Source organism: Aulonocara sp. 'chitande type north' Nkhata Bay, linkage group LG3, assembly GCF_057382095.1.
Source record: "Aulonocara sp. 'chitande type north' Nkhata Bay isolate Kocher_YH1m ecotype deep benthic linkage group LG3, A_spYH_male_GT1.1, whole genome shotgun sequence".
NCBI lineage: Eukaryota > Metazoa > Chordata > Actinopteri > Cichliformes > Cichlidae > Aulonocara > Aulonocara sp. 'chitande type north' Nkhata Bay.
The window spans coordinates 76,733,913-76,751,872 of NC_141346.1; the positions used below are offsets into that span (position 1 = coordinate 76,733,913).

General features: G+C 42.6%; 2 protein-coding genes across 2 annotated transcripts in view; one reads left to right on the top strand and one right to left on the bottom strand.

Moving 5' to 3' along the window:
- Positions 1 to 17,960, top strand: part of LOC147337064 (protein NLRC3-like) — a 280,764-nt gene that overhangs the window by 62,836 nt on the left and 199,968 nt on the right. The gene's annotated exons all lie outside the window — the stretch shown is intronic.
- Positions 225 to 17,026, bottom strand: LOC147337066 (uncharacterized). The gene is made up of 4 exons (XM_086265981.1): positions 16,940 to 17,026; positions 1,826 to 1,933; positions 1,575 to 1,748; positions 225 to 972 (listed from the first exon to the last, which is right to left on the bottom strand). Exons 1-4 carry the CDS (start codon positions 17,024 to 17,026, stop codon positions 340 to 342), a joined length of 1,002 nt encoding a protein of 333 aa, XP_086122107.1. The 3' UTR covers positions 225 to 339.

Below are 17,960 nucleotides of genomic sequence, written 5' to 3' on the forward strand. Positions count from 1 at the left end.
TAGTGCTTTTGCTTAAGTAAATTATAGTTGGGATCATAATAAGAAAACATGTGTTTTTATTTTCTGTGTACCCTGGGTACAGACCAGTATAAATATGGGATTCTTCCCAATAAATGCTGTCTGATAATGCTTCATATTGCATTAAACACTAGATATGTAAGCAAACAAACAAAAACCCATAGAAGCCAGTTTTAATTATTAAATGTGACAATTACATGGAGATGGAAAGTAAACGTGCTTATACACGTCTCTGTGATTACAGAAAATCCACACAGATGCTGTCAGAGCAGAGAATCTTTGATTTATCAGAATGATGAATGCAAATGATTTCATGAAATCTCACTCTTGTTCTGGGTTGTAAAATTCACCTGTCCAGTTAAACCGAATCCTTTGCAACACAGTTCTAAGAACCCTACCAACCTCATCCTCAGCTCTCTGCCTGTTATCCTTTTCAGCTGAGTATTCATCCACATGTGTTTCAACTTCTCTCTCATTTTCAAGCAAATTGCTCAGGCTCTCAGCTTCAGCACAGTTACCATATGGCCACTCTCTGAGGTCTTCTGTGTTCAAGCCAAACAAATTCTTACATGATCTGCAAGGCTTCATTCTGGCACCATCACGGAGACAAAAAGCCTCACACCTGATATTTCCAGGTACTTCAATTGTTCCATCAAAGTAATCTTTCTGGACTGTGTTTGGATAATAGGTCATCACCGCACCAGATACATATTTATGCCATTTGCTAAGACAGGAGGCAGCAATCATACTTTTCCCAGCGTTAGGACCTTTGGTGGACATGGAGACTCCGCAGTACCTTTCTGATTTGTTGGTTTGGGATTTTTGAGAAATGCAGATGGTGGACGAGACGAAAGCTGTTTTTTTATTATTCTCTTCTAAGTCCAAGTCTGTGAGGAGATCTTGCAGACTCTGCTTTATTTGCTCTTCATTCTCTGAGTTATTTTGCAGGACGATCTGAAAACAGTTACAGATCTGGTCAAAGTGTTGCACCTGATTATATAGTTGTTTTTAATAGAAAGTTGATCAACATGTTTGTTTCGCTGCTTGACTTGTTTAACTATGCAGGACCATTGGATGCTTTTGGTTTAGACATTTTAAGATAGGGGGTGAAACATGTCACAAAAATCTATTTAATTTTAAATCAATAAGCAAAAATCCATCTTTGTTCTCACTAATTTATAATTAAATTTGCTAATTGACCTTTTTTTTCTATTTTGCTATGCCGGGCTGTCAAAACACGCTGAATTTAGAGTCTTTGAGCTTAACAGATCCAGCAGCTACACAGTGACAGCATCATATACGCCTTGAAGACTGTAAGCATCTCCAATAATGAGTCTGTTAGACATTATTTAGAACTAACAAATTCTGAAGCAAGTCTCCAGCTCTCCTGCAGTCTCTGTGTTTGGTGGAGAAGTATAGCTAGAAGCATATGTTGAAGTATAAGGTACAGTATGGATTTTCTTTGGATTTCTCAGTAAAAAAGCACTTTGCATTATACTTTCCTAAAAACTGGAAGTTTGTCAGATTGACTGAAAATGTGAGAAGAGTTATCTTACCATGTCGAGCACACAGGAGAAGGGACTTCGCCTGGGAAGCTGAGTCGAATACAACTTTAAAGGCCTGGGATATCTTCTCATTAAAGAACCCAAAACAAAAGGATTAGGGAAGATTTCTTCTGGAGAAAAGGGGATGTTGTTGATTTTGCCCAGAAACGACATGCTGTGAAGGATCTGTTGAGTGAAAACATATTTGCTTATTGTTAGTAGTGATAAACAGGACTGTCTTAAAAGTGTCAAAGGTAACACACCTCATCCACCAAGTGTTGACTTCCCGGAGTCATGTAAGAGCCCCGAACCCTCCTCTTGGTAATCTTGTAGGCATTAGTTTTGAACCTCCTTTGAGAAATTGTTGTCTTCTAAAATGATAATGATCGAGCAGTTAGGGATTTAAAAACACAGGAGATCTGATAACTTTGGCTACAGCAGAGTCTGCAGACATACCTATTTTGCTCTTGGTCGGCCTATTTTAAACATGAGAGAAAACATAGTTAGTGAAATGTTGATAACATACAATGACTATCATTGGTGGCTGAAAAGATGCCAGGTAACAAGTGAAAAGCTGCTACTTACCATCGCCACAGTCTAAGAATGAAACAGGAAACACTGAGCGAGTTGCCTCCATCTTAAAGCTGTTGATCATGTGATTTAAAGGAAGCCACACCCAGCTCTTTCCTGGAATTTTACTCGACTGTAGAAAACTGCTCCATTTGCCCCGCCCACCCATGATCTTTAATATCTACCAAAAACAACCTTTTGGTTGTCAGTAACCAGCCGATCGTTTTCGCGATTAAAAAATGACTGTGCGGCGGCGTTCCCACCGCGAGCAGAACTCCGGCTCAAAAACCGCTGTTTTTGAACACTTTTATTTACTTAAGCATTTTAATGGGCTTACTTTGAAACAAAGTGCGATTGAATGATTATTGTTATGTGTTGCCTTGAATTCGGCTATGCTGTCTGTTAGACAGCTGTTTTCCTTTATTGTTGTTTTTGTATTGTTTGTAGCGAACGCTACTGGAATGTGTAGATTAAGCTACGTAGCCAAGATAATTAATAATTTAACTGTTGTACATTGGTTGATGATGATTTGCATTGTTACATAGGCTTGCAGAAAAATATATTTGTTTACCGGTAAACTGAATCGAACTTGATGTGCTAATGGACGTTTTTCTGACCTACAGGTCAGGTTTTGTTCCCTCCCTTTGAATTAATCTTCTTCATATTGAAGTGGCGAGCCGGTAGGACCATTCTTTGTTTCCCCTCTTTCCCCCACTTAGCCGTCTTTGGATTACGGACATATTTCCCCATTTGTATGAAGCTGGACTCTAAGGAGGAATACCTTAAAAGTGAACTTTAAAAAGAAGAGGACCAAAAAGGACTTTTGCACAGAAAGATCACAGCATTGATTTATTATTTAATTGTGGGCATTTATGTTGTGTGTTGTGTTAATTATTTTGTTCCATTTCCCCTTTCCTCCATTTATTCAATATATTTTTGGTACAAGATATTGCAGTCTTTGGTCTCATCATTCACACCATCTAGGCTCCATAAAGAACTATTTCTTCTGCGCGTCAGTCAGTAAACTCATCCATTGAAATAAACTAGTCCTTAAATAACTTTGAGTTACACAGTGGCAAATGTAATAGAGAAAGACACAGGGCCACCTGAAATCTGTCGTCCTATCTGATTCAAAACCAACATGTAGGAGAATCTGGAATCTTTGATTTTGAGTTAAAAATAAAATATGGATAAAATGCAGAAATGTTTTTACTAACATGTACTAACAGAGACTTGGAGGAGAGAGACCTAATGTTTAATAATCCACATTTCACTGTTTTACTCTTTGGTTCAGATGTGGATACTGTATTGTTCTTTCTTTGTGATTGTTTATGTTTAAGTTGTTTGTTGCTGGTTTTTAGTTTGTTTTTTGTCTGTTTGGAAGCTGACACAGTCTCTATGGAGACGGGTTTTTGGGGGGTAGCAGGAGGAGAGAAGCTGCAGAGAGGCGTGTAAGACTGCAACTCTGCTTCCTGGTCCCAACTCTGGATAGTCATATTTTGGGGGGTTTAATAAACTACTACTGCATGATGTAAAGCTGAAGTATTACACAGCTTTATGAACCTCCTGTTATCCTGGTAGACGAGTACAGCAATAAATCTTTTACTTGAACATCTTCTGGCTCCAATAAGCTTTGAAATGTGACCATGAAGTCAGAGACACACTGACTGAAACCCACAGCTGTGACTGTGGATCACATCCACACACAGTGTAGCTGCTGTCTCTGTGTGAGGTCTGTGTATATATGTACATATTTATGCTTATATTCATGTTCTCTTATTCCCCTTTATTTGATATCCTAATTCTGTGCTGTGTAAAAGTTTGTCGGTGTTCTGCTGCTACAAACTGGATTTCCTGGAGGATAAACATGAGGGATTCATAAAGTTCTATCTCTCTGTTAAAATCCCCCAAAATAAATGAAATGTGAATTTCAGGCAGACGTGTTTTTAAAAGAGTCTCTTTAATGGAAAAATGTGTTTTTAAAACCAGCCAATAGGAGCGTCTGTGGATATCAGCTGAGGCTGAACGCAGGAACACCATCACATATAAATACACAGAATTAAATCACTAGATAAAAGACGTCATTAAATAAGGATCGAATCAACATGTCAGAGGTCAAAGGTCAGTCAGAAGAGGTGTGGTTAAACACTGGCAGTGCAGTGACCTAATGCAGTTTGGTTACCGCCACGGGAAAAGCCCCGCCCCCTCTGAGCCTCCGCTGTGTCCTCAGCACATCCAGGAGCAGCAGGTCAGAGGGGGCGGGGCCATGTCAGGACTTATTTTAAGTAAAATTTAAAGTGGAGCGACGGCAGGAGTCACACAGCAGTAACCAGCTCTGTCTGCCAGGGTCAAAGGTCAAACAAGTCCTGCAGCTGACCCACACACAGACTTACACTGATCCACAGAGAGTGATGAATCCACACATCACTCGGCTGGAGGAAGCTGGGTTTTGTTAGATTATAATATTATTTTATGCCATGTTATACCCCTAATTAAAGATTGTGAATTATTATGTAGTTTTAGTTTGCATTATTCTCCTGAATTAGAAGAAGCTGATAACTATTGCATTAGTTAAACTGATGTGCATTATATTAAACTGCTGATTTATTGTGAATGAATGATATTGTTTTATGATGCATTATACTGCTGAGTTATAAGAAATACTGTTTGCAGAAAGTCATCGCCTTATTTGTCTGATTAGAAGAGAACATGCTGGAGTTTTCTGCCCCATCTCAGCAGGAGCAGATAAACAGGGAGCCAAGGTCGTAGCTTAGGCGCTGTGTGAGAGAAAGCATGTGAATGTTTAGGCTTTTATGATAAGGTGGAGGCACCAGAGGCTATAAGAGTTTGAGCAATACTCCACCATTTTGAGATCTGAGGCTGTCTGCATCAGTGTCCATCTCCCACGTGTGTGATCATTAAAATCATCGTTTGACTCAACCCGACCGGACCAGTGTTGTTATTGTGGTTTTTCCTCTTGTCTCCATCCCCAATATTTTGAACTCAGGCTGACCTGTGACCTCTGAGACAGAGGGAGGAGTTTGTGTCAGCAGGGGGCGCTGCAGCATCGCCTGAGAGCTTTAAGAACAACAGCAATAAACAGGAAGTGAAAGTCACACTTCTGTTGGTGTGCGTTATCAGCAGACCCCACCCTCTGCAGGAAGCTGAGATAAGAAGCAGCCAATCACAGAGCAGAGAGCATGTGACTTCCTGTTCCTGCTGTTACTGTGACAACAGCTCCTGGGACAGAGAGCAGCTTTCTAAAGAGGAAAGATGTTGCTGTCACCCCCGGGTGTCATGTGACCCGCCTGATGTACCGATTTAAGACTGTAAGAACAATAATAACAACATGTTTTAGTCAGGTGATCCATGCAGAGCAGATCCATGTGACCAAACACAGCTGGATCACATGTTTCCTCTCCTGGAAACAGAAAGCCTTCATGTATAAAGGCTCATGTACCCACTGAGCCCTGCTCTCAGATCTGTGAGGCTTTAACAAACAACAGTTTAAAGTCATGTTCATGCTCAGTGCTGCTTCTAACAGTCTGAGCTGCTTCAGGCTTTATTTGTGAGGAGCACAGCAGCTTACAAACACGTGGCTGGGCCTGGACCCAAAGGAGTGTTTGTTAAAGCCTGCAGTGAATCCAGCAACAGAATGATGGAAATGCAACACAGCAATGATGAAGAGGAGCAGCATTAAAGCCAAAGTCCAGTTCATACAGTTAGGTCCATAAATCAAATAAGGGAAAATAAAATGTTGTTGGATGCACCTGTCTGCACCCTTAATGCTCTCTGGTCGCTATGGTAACGCGTAAACATTTCTTTCAAAATAAGACACACGACTACAACACGGGAAAAGACCCAGGGAAACGAAGTTAACGATAAAAACCCTGAAAACCATTGTTGGATTTATATTTTATCATTGTCATTGTTATTGGGGAATATCTAACCATATATGCTTAGAGGTGTAGAACCAATTGTGTAATGATAGTAGTCTTTAAAGACTTTGTGTGACTCCAGAGTGTTCTGGCATTCACACCCACGTCCTGGGATCATGGGAGAGGTGCTACCTTCTTATTGTTCTGTGGTAGGATGTCTGTTTTAGTCTAAGTGCCTTTTGTTTAGATGAACTGCTGGACTTCCAGACCAGCAGGTTTAGGGAAGTCGTTTATGGGGTCACACTCTGACTCCACACACACACACACACACACACACACACACACACACACACACACACACACACACACACACACACACACACACCTACATAACATACAACACCCACGTCCTGGGATCATGGGAGAATCAGAATCAGAATCAGAATCAGAATGGGTTTATTGCCAGATGTTGAGGTTTACAACATTAGGAAATTGCTGCGGTGCTTCAGTGCAAACAATAAGAATTAAAGTGCTATGTAGAAAGAAGATATGTGCATGAGATATACATGAGATATATACATGAGAATAGGAATTATGAGTGCTACGTAGAAAGATATATACATGAAGGTGGTGATCAGTGCCAGACATGAAATGATGCAGTGACACAGCGTAGGGTCATGTGTTAGGGGACAGTCATGTCATGTGTGCGGGGACAGTCATGTGGTTATTGTTCATGTGTCCAACAGCAGAGGGGAAGAAACTGTTCTTGTGGCGAGAGGTTCTGGTGCGAATGGACCGGAGCCTCCTGCCTGAGGGGAGCAGGTCAAACAGACTGTGTCCAGGGTGAGAAGGGTCAGCTGAGATCCGAGCTGCACGCCGCAGTGTCCTGGAGGTGTACAGGTCCTGCAGAGATGGGAGTCTGCAGCCAATCACCTTCTCAGCAGAGCGCACAACACGCTGCAGTCTCTGTTTGTCCCTGATAGTGGCTCCAGCGTACCACACGGTGATGGAGGAGGTGAGGATGGACTCGATGATTGCAGTGTAGAACTGCATCATCGTCCGTGTTGGCAGGTTGAATTTCTTCAGCTGCCTCAGGAAGTACATCCTCTGCTGGGCTTTCTTGATGACGGAGGTGATGGTGGGCTCCCACTTCAGGTCCTGGGTGATGGTGGTACCCAGGAAGCGGAATGAGTCCACAGAGGTGATGGGGGTGTCAGTCAGGATGATGGGGGGGAGTGGGGCTGTGTGCTTCCTGAAGTCCACAATAATCTCCACTGTCTTCTGGGCATTCAGCACCAGGTTGTTGTGGCTGCACCAAGACACCAGACGTTCAACCTCCCTCCTGTAGGCAGACTCGTCCCCGTCAGAGATGAGCCCAATGACGGTGGTGTCATCTGCGAACTTGATTAGCTTGACAGACTGGTGGGTGGAGGTGCAGCAGTTGGTGTACAGGGAGAAGAGCAGAGGAGAAAGAACACAGCCCTGAGGGGAGCCGGTGCTGATGGTCCGGGAGTCCGAGACATTCTTCCCCAGCCTCACGTGCTGCTTCCTGTCCGTCAGGAAGTCAGTGATCCACCGGCAGATGGGATCAGGCACATTCATCTGGGAAAGCTTGCCTCGGAGATGGTCTGGAAGGATGGTGTTGAAGGCAGAGCTGAAGTCCACAAACAGGATCCTGGCGTAGGTTCCTGGGGAGTCCAGATGCTGCAGGATGAAGTGTAGGGCCATGTTGATGGCGTCGTCTACAGACCTGTTGGCTCTGTATGCAAACTGCAGGGGGTCCAGGAGGGGGGCCGTGAGGGTCCTGAGATGGGAGAGAACTAGGCGCTCAAATGACTTCATGACCACAGATGTCAGAGCCACGGGTCTGTAGTCATTTAGTCCAGTGATCCTAGGTTTCTTGGGGACAGGGATTATGGTGGAGGACTTGAAGCAGGCAGGCACATGACATGCCTGCAGTGAGGAGTTGAAAATGCCAGAAAACACTGGGGCCAGCTCGTTTGCACAGTGTCTGAGGGTGGCAGGAGACACACCGTCTGGGCCGGGAGCTTTCCGAGCATTCAGACTCCTAAACTGCTTCCTCACATCTGCTTCATGAATATGAAGAGTTGTGGTGGGAGGAGGTGGTGTGAAATCCTCTTTTGTGTGGGGTGAGGAGGGGGGTGTTGTAGGTGAACAGTTTGAAGGTGGTGATGGCTCTATGGAGGGGGGAGAGGTGGGGGAATGAGTGTCCAAAGTGTCTCTATTGTTGGGGCCGTTGGAGGTGTGAAGGCTGCCTGATGGCTCGTCAAAACGACAGTAGAAGTCGTTGAGGGTGTTGGCTAAGAGCAAGTCATCAGTGGAGTGGGGGGTTTTAGGCTTGTAGTTGGTGATATTCCTAAAACCTTTCCACACAGAGGCCGAGTCATTCTCTGAGATCTGCTGCTGCATCTTCTCAGAGTGCTGATGTTTAGCAATGTCCACTTCTTTAGTGAACCTGTACTTGGCCTCTCTGTAGCAGTCCCTGTCTCCGCTTCTGAACGCCTTTCTCTTTTCCAGCCACAGCTTTTTGAGTTTAGGAGTAAACCAGGGTTTGTCATTGTTATAACTCACCCTGGTGCGTGATGGCACAATGCTGTCCTCACAGAAGTGGATGTAGGAGGTGACAGTGTCCGTAAACTCGTCCAAGCTGTTAGAAGCAGCCTTCATTGTGTCCCAGTCTGTAGACTCCAAACACGTGCGAAGCTCCTCCACAGCCTCGTTGCTCCACAGTTTTTTAGTCCTCACGACAGGTTTGGAGAGCTTCAGCCTCTGTCTGTACGCGGGGATCAGGTGGATCATGACGTGGTCAGAAAGTCCGAGTGAAGACAGTGCTCACAAATAACTGCAACTGAATAAAAGCTTTATTGCTGCCTAATTCATCGCTACGTGTACCTCCGTCCAAGATAATGGATGGTTTGTCATCTGCTGGTGTGTCTGCAGGACAAGCATGTAATGGGATCAGTGGGGATAAATTCATGGAGGAGAGGAGAATGAGACAGACCTAATGCTAGCTAATGAAAGGACAGCAAACTAACACAGAGGAAGAGGTCAAGGCAGATTTCTTTGCAGGGTGAGATGAGGAAGGGAGGAGAGTAACCACTGTGATCACCCAGAAGAGAATGACTCAGGTCTGTGTCCAGTCTCCCCAAATCAGCATGACACAGCAAACTAAGCTACATAAATCTCTGAATTACCAGCTGAGCCACTAATCCAGGCGGTATGACACTCGCCAAACTGCTAGTTCTGTGATATTTTACCACCGAGCATAAAAGTGCTTACAGGAAAGGCCAGGAAAGAATAAGCCATGAATACAGAGTTTAAATCATAAGAATATTTTATAACGTTTAACATTACGCAGAAGCATTTCATATTCATGAAACGCTTTCAATTAAAAGAAAACATCGAAACAGGTAATAAGGACACACCCAACATGCTCAACACCCACTTTAGTACTTCCTACTCAGCAGTTTCAATTACTGGTTAAAGCAAATGTGTTAGAAACTTAAAGCACGTAAAGAATCTGCTCAAGTCAAACAAGACATCAGACACACATCACCAAGAAGGCAAGTTTAAAGCAGTCCTACAGAAAGGTTTCAAAACTCACTCCCACAGCTTGATTCCAAGGATGTTAGATTCCTATCGGGCCTTTTCTACTGTTAATGTTTAAGCTAAATGACAACTTTGTTTGTCCACTGTCAGCATTCGAAACAACTTCTACAGGGTTTAATGGAGCACACAGATTTGACTTTTTACAAAAGCACTCAATGAGCTGTAGTAATGAAGAATTGTATCACAGTACGTTTTGTCATATCCTGTCTAAGATGTTTTTTCTTGCATGAGCCTAAGCACTCATTTATACTCGTATCCAATACAACTGATTTCGGTTTTATGCTTCCTAAAACCCTTAAAATTCCTTGTCAACGTCTTTTAGTTTAACCAATCCTAAAGAAAATCAAGCTTTGCTGCTCTACTCTATTTCCCGTTCCCTGCAACATGTGTGTGGATGCTGAATGAGACGGGTGGAGGGATGAGCGCTACATGGTTGTGTTTGAGCAGGAGGGCCGGATGATGAATGGGCTTTTATAGACATGCTGTTCGTTTACGGAGGCTTGTAGGCGATGATCTCTTTAGTGTAATATGAAAAGGAAACAGATACATCGTGATATCACAAACACAATCCTACATTTGTGCCAACCTAATAAAATAATATGCAGTACTGTGTGAAACTCATCAAGTGGCCTGAACTAAAAGTTCTCCAGCAAGTTTAGTAGCATTGCTACTTGAGATTGTTCATGTTGCAGCCAAGAACTTCACTGATGACTGCTGCCATGGTGTAAATCAGCTGGTTGGTTCCAGCGATGGTCACACTAGGGACTGTCCACTGCAGTAAAAACTAGAGATGGCACGATACCACTTTTTTATGTCCGATACCGATATCATAAATTTGGATATCTGCCGATACCGATATGAATCCGATATAGTGTGTTTTAATCAACAAAACTGTTTTTTAAATATCTTGCTGCATTTTGTATAAGTTCATACTCAAGTTTAAAACAACAACTACACTAAAGCTATTCTGTTATACCTGTATGCAAAAAAAAATATTTCATAGTTCAGCAATACTGATCAATCTAATAAACTTAGACCTACACCATCCTCCCTATTCTGGTATTTTAAAGAGTACTTAGCGTAAATATTAAGCAACCTAACTAATAGGGTTCCAACTCCCAGCAACAACAAAAATAAATAAATAAAAAATAGGGAACCACCCCTCACGCGCCACCTCATGATGCTTAATCGACGTAATCAACCTTAATTTGATGCATTGTGAAAAAAAATGCACAGAAATCAATTATTTTTCAAGAAATATTAAATAGATTCAACATCTTTCTTCAACAAAATTGCAGACTGCACAGATGGTACCTTCCCAAAGGAAAAAGTACTATAGCTTACTAGGGTATATATATTAGACTTAATAGTCACTATATACAGTAATTGACTTCTATTCATTTTACATCAAATTAAAACTTTGGGTGTCAGATAATTATTTATTAAAAGCTAGACATTTTAAATGAGAATAAGAAAGAAAAGTATGTCTTTGTGCCCCCTTTTCCCTGTTAATGCCCTATCGGCCCCCCTGGCTAAACTTTGCTAGATCCGCCCCTGCACAGTTACCAGCCGTCAGCTACGTAGAAAAAGATCCTGGAGTAGAAAGTAATATTAAATAAATTGTAACAACAGCTTATCAAGCTTAAACGTGCTGCTGTTGTTCAGCCGCTGGTTTCCTCTTTCTGGTGCAAAGTGGGCCAAAAGCAAACAAGAGACACGGACTCGTGACAGAAAAGCCGATCAGCTGATCGTTAAGCAGTTTCATGATTGAAGTAGCAGCCGGAGAGCGAGAGGCAGTCGCTTGTTAAGCTTAATGCAGGAATGCTTTACAAACATTCAGAGATGGACTTACACACTTGCTTTACTTCTCTCAGGATAACTTTGTCGGAGATGAAATGCCGGGTTGCTAGCGAAGCTCCAAATGCTATCCAGACCACCGACAGGTCCCGCATGCCACAGCCGCTCTATCACGTGATGCATACTGCTCTGACGTGCTAACGTTCTGGGGTGAGTTACGGCGTGTTGCAAGTTTTGTGAGGTGCTTTCGTGATATTTAATGGATCGGATTACATTTTTTATTTTTCTCCGATATCCGATCCAGTAATTTAGGTCAGTATCGGACCGATACCGATACGTAATATCGGATCGGTCCATCTCTAGTAAAAACTCTGCATTATCACTCCGTTACCTGCTGCAAGCACTGCCACAGTCTGATTTTCTTTCATCACTACCTGAATTGTTTGACTAAAAGGAAAAAGAAATGGCAGATGTCCTTCTCTACAGGGGCAGAACTGTTGGCAAACTGTTCACCACCCCCCAACCGCCCTGTCTGTCATCACTCCACTAGCATTGCTGTTTGTAATTATATTCACTCCACTTTTACACACCTATACATAATATCCTAAAAGCCACAAATCAACTAGAACCCTGCTCTGTTTGGTAATGAACTGTGATAAAACAAATATCCCCTGCCTATGAAAAACCATAGGCTTCCCAAGGGAGTCATGAGTTCATAATGTTCATGTTCATAAACACTGAAAGCTGACATGGAGTAGGTCCCAGGCCCTGAACTCCATAAGCAAGAAAATGGATTGATGTATAAATACACACACACACATATATTAGGGGTGCAACGACAAACAAAATTCACGGTTCGGTTCAGTTCGATACTTTGGTGTCACGGTTCGATATTTTTTCGATACAAAAAAAATGTTCATGCCTTTTTAATTTGTCATTTATTAAAATTATAAATATATATTTTAACTCAAACGTACAGTTTTTAAATTTAATGTTGCTGAAACAACAAAATAATAATAAAAAAATCTATCTGATGGAGGAATCACTCATCTTTGGAAAAGAGAGTTTATTACAGAGAAATGTCTCTTTCAAAATAAAAGCTCTACTATACGCTTCTTCTGGGCTATATTCTCAGCAGCATATTAAACATATCAGGTCCCCATAAGGAGAATCCTGTGCTAACAGCTGTCTAAATGACTCGGGTAAAGTTTGTAGCATGCGTGCTTGTTGTTTTGTCTGCTTCCACTTGTCTTTGCACTAGGATGATGTCGGAGTAAATGTGCAGTCATATCCGTTGTGTTCCCACTAGTGCTGTCAGAGTTAATCTGAAATGACCTTAACGCCACAACACGGCAAATCTCCGTTAACGAGCTACCGCGGATCGCCCCGTGCGTGGGGCTGGACGGCGTCAACACGTTAACGAGCTAACTGCGCTAACACACTAGTTCCCACCCATGTAATTGAGCATTGCGTGGCACATCCAACATACTGTTTTACTTTAGTCCATGACGCGCTTACCTTCAGGGTCATACGTCACATGAAAACCAAAATAGTTCCAAAGGCCAGATCTGAATGAGGGTGGGGGATAGTGATGGCCCGCTTGAAGCTGATGCTCCGGAGCATGTGTCGAAAAAAACAACACACTGGTTCAGAAGCACTGTGTCGAGGCTTGCTTCGTTTGGCAAAAGTCACGTGACCAGTGACGTCCGAAGCTTCATTACGCACGTAACTGCTTTGGTACCTGATTCAAACAGATATAAGGAAGTGAATCATCCACGGGATTCGTGGAGTGTGTTGATGGTGACAGAGAGCGAAGAGGTGATCATTCCACTGACAGATATGGAGCCAGCGAGGAAGAGAGGACGTTCTGGCGTGTGGGAATATTTTGAGTTGATTTTGCTCAATTCATTTTATCTGCCGAAGTGAAAAACCTGAAATGTCCAAAATCATGTTTTCATAATGTAAATATCATTACAGCATATGACTTCAGGAACACTTCCATGTGAATTAAAGCTAATGAAGACTACAACAATGTATTTGACACTATACGTACATTACATTGCTACACAGTTTAGAAAATCATTTTGTTTATTGTTTTTAGGTGATAGTCTGCAGGACCCAGGAATACCTGCATATCTACCAGCTTGCAGTGTAGTTCCTGCACTCCACAGCCTCTTCTGTTCCATGCAAGTGGATTTTCTTCAGGGCAGGAGAAACTATTTCTAAGAAAAGAAACAGACTCAGCCAGCGCACAGTAACACTAATCCTCTTTTTAACTGTAAATAACAAAAGGGCTACCTTACATTGATCATGTTTTTACTTTGCAAGTTCTTGATTAGGGGTGGGTTTTGATTATCGCTTTTCTGATTACAATCCATGCTAAATTGAATAAAGTGATATTGATTCATTAAAATCCCGTGTCGATTTGTAAATTAACGTTATTATGCCTGAAACGCCAGCATCTCAGGTTAAACCTCACAACATGTCGTCAAACACCATGCAGCTAAAACAGTAACTGGGAGCAGGTTTACGGATTCTGCATACAAACGTGAACACAGAGCGCGGACCCGACGCGTCAGAGTCAGATTTTGATGTGTCGGCGGGTCCGCGCTCTGTGTTTGCCTCTTTTTTTTTCGCTGGTTTCTGCAGCTGCAGGTTTCATAACTCTCTGTTTACATCTCTAATTAAGTCTCACGTGTGTCAGCTTTCTTTTAATAGATACGAAATTATGGATATATACTGTTAAATGATCAGAATTGTAATATTTCTGACTGAGGCAAAACTTTCCAGATTCCAATCAAATCGGATCCTGTATCGAATCAAAATGATTCTACAAATCAGTGACGATGCAGCCGTACTCAGCTTCCTAAGCATTTTCCCTTTCCAGTTCACAATCAATCCCACCCCTAGGTCAAAAATATGTATAGGACAATTGGCCTAATCTAATATTTTGTATGAACCTGTCCAGCTGTCCAGTGATTAAACGACAAGTAGATGGAGGCAGGACTTCACAGCAGGGGCATACTCCATAATGTGCTGTGCGTTATCATATGTATATTATATATATTGCTCACTTATTGTATTTACCAACATCAAGGAGTTATGAGCAGAGAAAGGCCACACCATAGTGCATGTTTAAATAGGGAAAGTTTATTGATCAAAATGTATTACGCAGATACGCATTACATTTTTTTCAGCCCCCCAATCGAGAAAACAAAACCAATTACATGTTCAAAGCAACGGAACGGTGGCCCAATATCAGAGAGAACTCCACTCTTGAGTGAGCAGCGATGATTGAGCAGTCCGTTTTATTTTGCAGATTCAAGCTGCTCTTCAAAGTTTTCACCACCAGATGTCACCGGAGAGGACTGTGTTGAAAAGCTTCGAGTAACGAACCGTTTTTCAATACAAGCTTCAGAAAGCTTCATTTGGCCATCACTAGTGGGGGAGGTTCAGTTTGCCATGTTGCAACGAGCTTAGCTTCTGTCTGCTAGCTTGCGCTGCGCTCAGTGGATCTGTGCTCGACAGTGCAGCCTAGGCGGAGTAGTCGAACACAGATCCACTGAGCGCTCAACACAGACAGCATCGTCAGAAGGAAAGTTGATAAAATAAATTAAAAATTTTGTATTGTTCGATACACATGCGTACCGAACCGAAAGCACTGTATCGAACGGTTCAATATCGATACGAATATCGTTGCACCCCTAATATATATATATATATATATATATATGTGTGTGTGTGTGTGTGTGTGTTTCTGTGGTTCAGCATCATAATGCTGAACCACAGAAACACACACACACACACATATATATATATATATATATATATATGTGTGTGTGTGTGTGTGTGTGTTTCTGTGGTTCAGCATTATGATGCTGAACCACATCATAATGAATAAATGGATAAATTTCCGAAATCCCGGAGCAATGCAAATTAGCCGGTGCGAGGTAAGGAGCTCTGTCATTGGTTAGACAGTCTTAGCTTTGCACCTATACCAAAGGCCATTCAGCCTCTGTGTTTACACTCTGCCTACACAGATGTTGGACATGAGACGACACAGGAAAAGGATTTTTGATGTGAGGTTTTTATTGAGATTTTATTTCTTTTTTTTCTGATTTGAAGTATTTATTAATGGAATAATTATTTATTTTCAAATACTGATTTATAAATTTTTTTATTTTCAATTAAATTACTAGATAATAAATTACTTTTGTATTGAATAAATAAAATAACTTAAAAATGAATTTGTAAATTAATATTTTATCGCACAATTCATTGTTTAAGCAAAGAACTTTTTATTTCGATGCGCTGGATCTTCTGGTCCTCTGCACATAAGTGGATTTCCATTTAGACTTTATATAGACAACAACTCAAAGTGCTTTACAACAAGTCACATTCACCCATACGATCATCTAGTGCTGTACTTTAAACACTTTAAACACAAACACAGATACTGTGGGGAGAGGCCACAGAGGCACAGGGAGAAAACTCACACAGAAATCCAACAATTAAAGAGGAACCTTCTCGATGTAACACTACCATCCTGCAAGATGACCTGGTCCTGGGCCATCTTAATAAGCATGCTGTGCACAGTAGTTTCATATTCCTGCCAGAACAAACACCAGACAGTTTGTACACAAGGCTCAGATTCTCGCTTTGCCAGATACAGACAATAGTTTAAGATCCTAATGTCTCTGCACAGCTCTGTATGTACTGAAATATCCAACCTCAGATATTTCCTGCTCACTCTCTGCACCGCCTTAGACAACAAGTAGTTCATGCTATACATAGCATTGACTTTTCATTCCAGCCATGTGCACTCATCAGGGCATCAGTGCTGCCGTAGTAACCACACTAACACTTCCTTGCACCTGTTGAAATGGCCTCAGTCTGATCGTGCCCTGAACAAACTCACCTTTAACATCCCACACACGGACTAAATATGTGCGTGTCAATAACACGTGACAGGAGAACATGCTGGTTGTCTGTCATGGGGCTGAATTAGAAACAGAGCATGAACTACAGTTTGTCAGATTAAGACTGATCAGGTCCAACATCCGCTCCCAGCACTGATTTACACGTTTGGTGTCACATTGAAGGAAACGCCTACTGGCACAACCTGCATGTGTTAAACTGCTCCTGCGTGTAAACAGCGTGTCACTTACGGCTTTTTGCATCACAAGGACGCGCACTGGCATCTCAGGGTGACTCAGATGTTTGCTGAATGAGGTGTAGACCGGACTAGGCGGGACTCATTTCAGCAAAACACGAACTTTTCCACCCACCAGTGTTTATCTGTGTGCTTATTTTAAAGAATTATTCCATCGTTATCAAATACGAAGCATTACACGCACGTCGCGCCGTTTCTGCTGAGTCAGACACCAGTGCTCCCGTGTGCTGATTCTCGGGTCCATCTTAAACTGGTGTGTTTGCGAATGAACTTCGGTAAAACGTTACAACGTTACCGGGCGCGCAGAGGGTCTCGGAGGCGTGTCGTACCTGTCGGGTGGTCGCGGGCTCCTCGTTCCCGGTGGGTGAAGGTGTTTCTCCTTCAAGCGATGCTGGGGTGACCGGAGAAGAAGCCATGTCCCCCCGACATCACCTCTCACTAAGCGCCGCTCCTACTGTGACTTTCCTCGGTGTCCTCCAGCGTGCAATACGCTGCCTGGCGCAGTTTGCACGGACGGTGGACCGGTTGCGTCGCTCGTTTCCTGCGCGATCAAAGTGAGTCTTCGGCTGCACAGTGCAGCCACTGTCCCTCCTCCGGCCGGCGGACTAGTCCAGGCGAGGCGGATGACGTTGTCCCGGGTCTCGCTCGCTCTCGCACATGCAGGACTTGGCCCAGTCTGTCTTCTTCTGCCTCACTCTGCGCTCTGCTTTTCACTTCATGTCTTTTTGTTTTGTAAGGTGGCTAACACGATCACTCCTCTTCTGCCTGCAGGACTCTGTGACTGCTCTGTGCTGTGGCAGCACACTCCAGCCTGATAGTTCATTTTACAGCTTTTGGCACTGCGACGCTCTCCTCGGCTCGACAGACACAATCTCACCATGTCGGCACAATATACTGAGTGCAATCCATAACATGATTTTATCTCACTGTAACTTTGAAATCGACCAAATGTTGCGTAAATGACGTGTCACGTGACTTGAGCACATGCACACCCCCTGTCCTCACAGCAGACTTCATCTTAGCCCCCCCCCGTGTTTTGAGATCATTGCTGCAACAAAAAGTTGCCACACATATTTCTACATGAAACGTACTGAATCAGTTGGCACATATTTAATATATATTAAATATAATATAATGTTGTTTTGTTTGAGTGGCTGAAATAAAGCTAATAAAATAAATGAATACTAAAATAAAGCTGAATCACATCACAGGAACGACACAGCCCTGTTCCTCCGGGCTGTCAATCTGTGAATCAGCAAACATGTATGATTTATTGTCATTCATTTGCTAAACAAACTTACCTCTGAACTTTGACCCTGACAATTCAATTTTATTTATATAGCGCCAAAT

Coding starts and splice junctions, on each gene's coding strand:
- LOC147337066 (XM_086265981.1), bottom strand. CDS start 17,026: ATGGCTTCTTCTCCGGTCACCCCAGCATCGCTTGAAGGAGAAACACCT. Junction 1,749..1,825: donor GTCAACACTTGGTGGATGAG/GTGTGTTACCTT, acceptor TTCACTCAACAG/ATCCTTCACAGCATGTCGTT. Junction 973..1,574: donor TCTCCTGTGTGCTCGACATG/GTAAGATAACTC, acceptor AACTGTTTTCAG/ATCGTCCTGCAAAATAACTC.